Source organism: Chiloscyllium plagiosum, chromosome 20 (assembly GCF_004010195.1).
Source record: "Chiloscyllium plagiosum isolate BGI_BamShark_2017 chromosome 20, ASM401019v2, whole genome shotgun sequence".
In the NCBI taxonomy this organism is placed as follows: Eukaryota; Metazoa; Chordata; class Chondrichthyes; order Orectolobiformes; family Hemiscylliidae; genus Chiloscyllium; species Chiloscyllium plagiosum.
This window is the reverse complement of record NC_057729.1, coordinates 54,924,411-54,933,667: the sequence shown is the minus strand read 5'-3', so window position 1 is coordinate 54,933,667 and position 9,257 is coordinate 54,924,411. Positions and strand designations below refer to the sequence as shown.

The 9,257-nt window shown below is 37.7% G+C and overlaps 1 protein-coding gene across 1 annotated transcript in view; it reads right to left on the bottom strand.

Annotated features, from left to right (window-relative positions):
* unm_sa1614 (un-named sa1614) overlaps positions 1–9,257 on the bottom strand; it is a 256,372-nt gene that overhangs the window by 98,459 nt on the left and 148,656 nt on the right. Inside the window, exon 10 of the mRNA XM_043709987.1 lies at positions 8,204–8,290. Coding sequence (XP_043565922.1) covers positions 8,204–8,290 — 87 coding nt within the window. The remainder of the gene's footprint in view (positions 1–8,203; positions 8,291–9,257) is intronic.

Below are 9,257 nucleotides of genomic sequence, written 5' to 3'. Positions count from 1 at the left end.
TCACAAACTTGATTGAGTTTTTTGAAGAAGTAACAAAGAAGATTGATGAGGGCAGAGCAGTAGATGTGATCTGTATGGACTTCAATAAGGCGTTCGACAAGGTTCCCCATGGGAGACTGGTTAGCAAGGTTAATCTCATGGAATAAAGGGAGAACTAGCCATTTGGATACAGAACTAGCTCAAAGGTAGAAGATAGAGAGTGGTGGCGGAGGGTTGTTTTTCAGACTGGAGGCCTGTGACCAGTGGACTGCCACAAGGATCGGTGCTGGGTCCTCTACCTTTTGTCATTTACATAAATGATTTGGATGCGAGCATAAGAGGTACAGTTATTAAGTTTGCAGATGACACCAAAATTGGAGGTGTAGTGGACAGTGAAGAGGGTTACCTCAGATTACAACAGGATCTGGACCAGATGGGCCAATGGGCTGAGAAGTGGCAGATGGAGTTTAATTCAGATAAATGCGAGGTGCTGCATTTTGGGAAAGCAAATCTTAGCAGGACTTATATACTTAATGGTAAGGTCCTCGGGAGTGTTGCTGAGGGTGGTGGATTCCCTCCAACAACTTGCCAACCACCGACGTCAGGCTCACTGGTATATAGTTCCCTGGCTTGTCTTTACCGCTCTTCTTAAACAGTGGCAACACGTTAGCCAACTTCCAGTCTTCTGGCACCTCACCCATGACTATCGATGATACAAATATCTCAGCAAGAGGCCCAGCAATCACTACCCTAGCTTCCCACAGAGTTCTCGGGTACATCTGATCAGGTCCTTGGGACTTATCCACTTTTATGCATTTCAAGACATCCAGCACTTCCTCCTTTGTAATATGGACATTTTTCAAGATGTCACCATCTATTTTCCTACACTCCATATCTTCCATGTCTTTTTCCACTCCTCCGCCTCCAAGCACAAGTTCCCTCCACTTTCCCTGATTGGCCCTACCTTCGGTCTGGCCATCCTCTTGTTCCATGAAAACCTTGGAAGTTTCCTTGATAATAATTACATTTTGTTTTGCTTCAAGGACTGCAGCCTCCTCTGATTCAATTTTTTTCTTATGGAACCATTCTGGATCTTTCAGCCGCTCTAGCAATAGGCTTTTCCCCAGTATGGGCCTCAACATAGTCCTTTTTGGCAAATGAAATTGCACAGTGCATAGAAAGCCACTATAGTTGGCCAAACAATATAGAAGTGGAATAAAGCCCTCCTCCAAATTAGTCTAGGCACTTGAAGTGGTCACTCAATTTCCCAATTGTTTGCTCTCTGATTTTGAGAGCTCTTGTATATGTTTCTTGCAACTCTTCTCTATTGCAGAGACAGGTTCTCTCATTGGTTCATTGTTATGTTTCCAAACAGTACTTCAAATTAAGTCTGCCCCAGTATTGTGGAAACTTGGCAGAACTGAGGGGGCTTGATATGTGGATGCTGAGACAATGCTTCCCCTTGTGAGGTTCAAAACTCAGGGGACGCAGTTTATAATTAAGTGGTATCATATTTAAGATGGAGATGGTAAGGATTTTGTTCTCTCCCAGAGTGTCATGAGGGTTTGGAACGCTCTCAAAGAACAATGTTGGCAGGGTCCCTAATATTTTTAATGCAGAGATAGATAGATTTTTGACTGACAGGCAAGTCAAATGTTTTCCAGTGCAGGCAGGGCCACACTTCGATTATCCACAATCTTATTGAAGAACAAAGCATACTCAATGGGCCAAATGGCCAATTCTTGCTCTTAATACATTTGCAACCACTTGTTTGCTATACATTCTCTTTCATTAAATTTGTACTTCAATTGCACATTACTCAACTATTTTTGGCATTATGCTTATTTCACATCTGTTAGTTTGTTTGCAAATTCATCTGAAAATAAGATTATGGTAAATAAAATTGATGTTCATGAGAAATGTGCCCTATATCTAAGCTTTCTAACATATGAGTAACAATGGATATAACAGATAAGAGATAACTAATTGAATTATAAAGTACTGAACAGTACAACAAACTAAAATTTAAATTAATTTAGTAGCCAACTGGAAAATAAATTAAATAAAACAATTAAATAAATTAGGGAATAAATACAGCAGGTTAAAAAATGGCAGTTTGTGGAGTCTAAAGAGAGTTCACTGATCAGAAGGGTGTATACAGGGAATAAAAAATTAGTAATCCTATAAAAGAACTTAATGAACCTGTATGAAAAATAATTACAAGCTGGGAACAAAAGCAGCAACAAAGTATTCATGGTGGCAACACAATTTGGACAGCCAAATCAAGGTTAAGCCATACTTTTAATCATATGGATATACAGGATTGAATTTGTCCAAGCCATTTTTTTTGTACTATACACTTAAATGAGACATTTTATTTGTGTTTTCTTTAGCCTTTAAGAAGTTAACTTCTGAAACCATTCAAACATGGTCACCCTTCTACGCTCAAAATATATTTGTCACTCTTTCCTGTATCCTTTACTTGGACTGTGCAATTTAGTTGAATGATGATGAATGACCATTGCTCACATTATTCTAAACCTGGCCCAACCAGTATACTTTTTAACCTGACTAAAGTGTATTTCTGCATTCTACTTATTCACTGAAATTTTAGTGTAGTTTTTTAAATTATAACACCACACGATGGTCGAGTTAATGATTTGTCTGCCAATCTCTTTCCAAGTCACCTTGTCATAGAGTCCTACAGCACAAAGACAGGCCCTTCGACCCAAATTGGTCCATACTAACCAAAATGTCCCTCCATGCTTATCCCATTTCCTTGCACTTGGCCCTTTCCTATCCATGTATCTGTCCAAATGCCTTGTAAATGTTGTTAATCTACCCGCCTCAAACACTTTGGCTGGCAGCTCATTCTATATACATACCACCCGCTGTGTAAAAACACTGTCCCTCAGGTTCCCTTTTATTCTTTCCTCTCTAACCTTAAAATGATGCCCTCTAGTCCTTGATTCCCCAACCCTGGGAATAAAACTGAGTGTATTCACCCTATCCATGCCTCTCATGATATACACTTCTATACGATTCCCCCCTCAGTCTCACTAAAGAAAAATGTCCTAGCTTGTCCCGCATCTCCCTATAACTCAGTCCCTGGCAACATCCCTGTAAATTTCTTCTGCACTCTTTCCAGTTTAATAACATCCTTCCTACAGCAAGGTGACCAAACGGAATACAATACTCTTAAGTGTGGCCTCACCAACATCCTGTACAACTGCAACATAACTTCCCAACTTCTATACTCAATGCCCTGACTGATGGACGCCAATGTGCCAAAAGTCTTCTTCACTGCCCTGTCTGCTTGTGTCTCCACTTTCAGAGAACCATGCACCTGAACTCCAAGGTCCCTCTGTTCCACTATACTCCCAAAGGTGCTATCAATCACCATGAAATTCCTGTCTTGATTTGACTTTCCAAAATGCAAGACCTCACACTTATCTATATAAAATCCATTTGCCATTTCTTGGCCCACTTCCCCAGCTGATCAAGGTCCTGCTGCAATTTCTGAAAACCTTCCTCACTGACCACAATACCACCTATTTTAGTGTCACCTGCAAACTTACTAATCATGCCTTGTACATTCTCATCCAAATCATTGACAGCAATGGGCCTAGTACCAACCCCTGAGGTCCATTACTAGTCAGTGGCCTCTGCTTCCTACCATCAAGCCAATTGTGTATCCAATTTTCCAGCTCGCCCTGGATTCCATGCGATCTAACCTTCCAGAGCAGCCTACCATGTGGAACCTTATCAAAGGCCTTACTGAAGTCCATATAGACTACATTTACCACCCTGCCCTCTTTAAACTTCCTGGTCACTTCATCAAAGAACTCTAACAAATTTGTGAGGCATGATCCCCCATGCACAAAACCATGCTGACTACTTTTAATCAAACCCTGTCTTTCCAAATGCATGTCTAACTTATCCCTCAGAATTTTCTCAAGTAATTTACCTACTACAGATTTTAAGCTGACTGGTCTATAATTCCAAGTTTATCTTTGCAGCCATCTTGAATAAGAGCTCCCTTCCAGTCTTCCAGGACCTCACAACTGGCTAACAATGGTGCAAAACTTTCAGGCAGGGCCTCTGCAATTTCTTCTCTAGCCTCTTGCAGGGTTCTTGGAAATATCTGGTCAAGATCAGATTTATCCACTTTCATACATGCCAATACGTCCAACACTTCCTCGACTGTGATATGTACCTTGTATTCATTCTATTACATTAAATATGTACTTCAGTTGCACATTATTCAACCTTCATTGGCATTACATTTATTTCCCATCTGTTTGCTTGTTTGCAAATTCACCTGCAAACTCTATTTGCATATTTAATTTAATGCACTGCCCTCATTAGTGTTATCTCTCACGAAGATAATCCTGTAGTAGAATTCAAATTTGATGTATGTATTAAAGCTAATACAATAATTTTTTTTTTCCCCGAAGAAAACTGACAGAAGTTGAAGACAGAATGGAATCCTTTCATCCAAATTATTTGTCTAAGCTGGTGCAGTTAAGTCTGTGGTGCATGAAACATTTGTGCCTTAAAGCACTTGACAGTATTACTGCAATGTAATGGTTCTGTATAAATTGTATTAAAAGCAATCAACATATAATCTAAAACCAATAAAAATAGGCAGATTCAGGTCTCTGATTGCAATTTAAAATTTGAATGACATGAATAAGAAATATAACCTTTGGAAAGTTCGACAAAAAAATTGAATTACATTAAAAGTGCTTTTCCTAAAATTTTCAAGATATCAAATAATAGCATTATAAAAGGTGTAGTATATAAATTATACTTTTTTGAATTCAAATTCAAAACAAAGGCAGGTTCATGTGAATCGATTCTTTGAACGGTTGTTTCTGAAAAGGTCAGAAACATTGATCTCAAGAAAGCCTGTGACTGCTGTAGAATGCCTATAGTATTAATAGTGTTGGAAATGTTTTTCTGTCATTTTTTTTTCAGTTTTAGTTTGGAACTGAGTTGAAGCTGAGAGTTGAATTTTGGACTTTGAGCAGCAGTTTGTTTTAAAGAAAGTTTAAAAAGCAAACAAACTGCTTTTTGTAAATGGGAACTGACCTGGAAAGTTAATTGTAGGTTAATTAGGGAATAAGAGATACCAGACTCCAAGGTTAAAGTTTAAACAAAAATTAACAATTTATTATTAATGGTGTAACTTTAGTAGGTTGGAATTAGATTAGTTAGGTGATTGTTTTTGACTGGCTTCGATGAGATGGGCCAAAGGGCCTTTTTCTGTATGACTTGATTATTAGTCTAAGAAATCAGAAGTTGCACAATATCAGGATATAGTCCAACAGGTTTATTTGAAATCACAAGTTTTTGGAGCATTGCTCCTTTATCAGGTAAAGCATTGAAATATTGAAAAAGAAAGAAAGAGATTAAACTGGTTTGGACTGTGTTTTGGGCAGAAGAGTGTGGCTGTGAAAGTTGCTGAAAGGAATTTTGGTTGCTTTCTAGTTATCTTCCACTTATCTAATTATTGCAAGTTTTGAGAGAAGAACACCAGTTTTAAGATATATGTAAAGGTCTTCAGAGATATGTGGAGGCTGTTTGAATTGACAGGTGCCTTTGGAATTCAAGCAAGATATACAGTTCTAAATGTCTATGAACAACTCATTATCTAAGAATTGCATGAAGGTTTAGCAAACGTTTCAAAACTGCTTAAGTGATCTAGCTAGATAGAACTCTAATTTTTCTTTTACATTATCTCTTAACAGTGTCTATCAGTCTGTGTGAGAGAGTTGGGGTCTTGATCAAAGATTGGGTTTAAATCTCAGACATTAATAAACCAGTAAGGTACAACTGGGCATTTTGAAGCGAAATGAATATTTTAATTTAAATGTGCTACAATATTTAGTGTTAACAAGTCTGACTGGTGTGACTTGCTATCCCTCTGATATAACAACGGATAAAATGTCTCTACTGTGGGTTTATGATTTGATTTGATTTAGTATATTATTGTCACGTGCGCTGAGGAATAGTGAGAAGTGCTGGCACATGTGCTTTACAGGCAGAAAATACTATACAGCTACATTAGAGTAGCACAACAAAGTGCAGGATACCACGTTACAGGTGCCAAGAAGGTGCAGAGAGGGATCACATTAACATTAAAGAGGTTAATTCAAAAGTTTGATAATAGTGGGAAAGGTGCTGTTCTTGAATTGTGCATTCATGCATACAAACTTTTATATCTTCTGGCCGACTAAGTGGGAGGGGTCTGCTGGTTGCCTTTCTGAGGCAACGGGAAGTTTAGATGAAGTTAATGGATGGGAGGTTGGTTTGTGTGATGGATGGGAGGTTGGTTTGTGTGATGAACTAGACTGCGTTCACAACTCTCCGTAGTTTCATTTGGTCTTGGGAAGAGCAGTTGCCATAACATGCTGTGATGTATCCACATAAGATGGTGCATCTACAAACATTTGTAAGAGTTTTTATGAACATGCCGAATTTTCTTAGCCTCCTGAGGAAGTAAAGGCATTGCTGTCCAAGGCGTGGTCCGTAGTGTCAACATGAGTGGACCAGAATAGATTATGACAGAGTAAACACATTACAGCAATTAGTTTAATTTTGACTTCAGAACAGAAAGTTAAAAGCTTTCCTTCAGAAGTATGTGGAGTTCAATTCAGAGGGTAGAATTGTTTCTCCTAACAGGAGAATCAAGTCAGTTCAGAGGAACCAGTCAGTTCAGCAGAAGTGGTTACTAGTCAGTGGAACTTCTAAGGATCGAGAGTTTAGACTGAAATCTTCAACATGTTAGAACTGAAAATATTTAGCCATCGGATTCATACCAGTAGATCTAGGAAGGAATTGCTAAAAACAAAAACAACAGTCTGAACAATCGAAGGGAAAGAAGTTGAAAAGCGTCAATTAAATAAATATTTTAAAAGGTGAGGAAGGAGGGGTAGTTCGCTGGGACTGAGACTCTGGCACAGATGGTGTTGGGAAATATGTTGAAAATTCATTTTGACGTTTGTGTTAAGATCTTTCTGTCTTTTATATATAGTTTTGTATATTTCTTCTTTTACCTGATAAACTTACATTCTGATACAGAACATCTGCAGCCTCAAGTGACTAACCATCACATTAACCAACTGCACAAATTAAACACATAACCTATCAAGCCAGATTTATTCTGGGATCTGACTTATTAAATATTACCTTCAGCTGGGACCATAACAACAGATGTGCACCTTTTTAAGGCAGCACTTAATCTCTCAACCAAAAAAAAGCATGGTAAATCAATGATTCTCTGGGTAATAAAAAAGAGAAAAGTTCTGTAAGTCACTTGCTACATAGGTTGAACACATTGCTGCAATCACAATACCTTTTAATACATATTATGCTATGATTGCATCCAGATGAAGGATCATTTCTTAAAATGAAACCATCAAAGATTGGATTTCTCTAAATTATTTACAATGGTTAGAAGATTGTTACTTTCCAAGAGCAAAACGTGACAAGTATTCTCCATATTAGGCTCAGCCACAGAATATAGCAACACAGGCTTGGATGTGTAACAGCTTGCCTTCACACATCACACAGATGCACCTGGAAGAGATTGCTAGTATGCTTGTCTAATCTAGGCAGATAGCTCTGAACTGAATGCCTATTTTGAAGATGCCAGGTACACTTTCCCATTTTACCTCTATACGTTAAGTGATAGAGAATTTATCGTTAAATAATGAGGTGAAAGCATTTATCTATAAACTAGCTATTATTGCAATAAGAAACCTAGCATTGGCTATTTTAGCCCTAAATTTCATATCTGGGCAATGTATTTAAAGGCGTCCTGACTAAATGCTCTGCTTAAGCTTGTTATTTATTTTTGAGCATGAGTCTGTTGTTTGTTTACAGGACTCTGAGGTCATAAATTCACATTTCTCCATTGACAAGGGGTATTTTCCATTTTTAATATTTACGGAAATAGAACTGCATTCAAACACAAATCATGAAGATACCGGAAAACTACAGCACATTGTGATAGTACATATAATACATATAAAAGTTGAATAGTGTGAATAAATTAGCTTCCCATGTGTAAATGAAACATTTTTCCTCTGAAACCTTGAAAGCTGCAAAGTTAATTATGTTCTGAGCACTATGGTCAAATCACAGATTGAACTATGCATGAACTGTATCACACAAAAGCCTACGTCCAGAATATTTGACAACCATAAAAGAGACTCACCTCCTTGTGGTCCAACTGTAATGTTGGTTTGAGCTGATCACGAAGGCTGCAGAGCTGCTTCTTTTCTTCATCCTGGTTCTGCTTGATCTGAAACAAAGCCAGGAAAGAAATTTTAATTAAAAATGCTTCTCAGGAGTTGAGCCCACACATTTTGAAAGGAATTTCCTAGATGAGCTCTTTCATAATGTCAAATTACTTAAACCTATTAACAAATAACTCCTAAATAAAAGCAAAATACTGAGGATGCAGAAAATTATGGAAAAACTCAGCAAGTCTGCCAGCATCAGGGGAGAGAATCAGATATGACTCCCCTGTGAAACAGATGTACAAATAAAGGACAAAATTCAATGCAAGGAAGTGTTAGATAACTCATTTAGGTAAGAAGATGAGGAAAAGCAATGAGTGCTAAATAGTAGAATTTAAAAACGATAAAGGATGAGACTTGGGGAATTTTTTGCACACAAAATCTTTGAAGGTGGGCAAGTCAGAGTAACAAAGCATTTGAGATCCTGGGATTTATAAAGTGAGGCATAGAATATAGAAAAGCTAAGATTAAATCTAATAGAGATGCTTAAATTTGTGCATGCTTAGATAGAGTAAATAAGGAGGAACTGTTTTCAACGGCAGAAGGATTGATAACCAGAAGGTAATGACTGAAGGTGACTTGCAAAAGGACTAGACTTTATTCAAGGGCAAATGTTTCAATAAAAATTATGCATGGGATTTGGAATGCATTGCCTAATAGCATGGTGGATACAGATTCAATTGTTGACTTCAAAATGGAATTGAATAAATGCTAGTAAAAAAAACTGTAGGGATTGGTGGAAAGAAGGGTAAACAGAAATAACCATGCTGCTCTGAATAGGCTAGTAAAGTCTTAATGATCTTCTCTCTGTGCTTCAGTGCTTCTATGTATTATTTGATTCTATTTTGTATTTTAAGGGTGACCAATACATGTTCCTTGGGATAAAAAAAATTATGAGTGAGACAAAGCATGACGCTGATGCTTGCCTCATAGCAATTTAATATTGGGATCAGTGTCACTTCTTTAGAG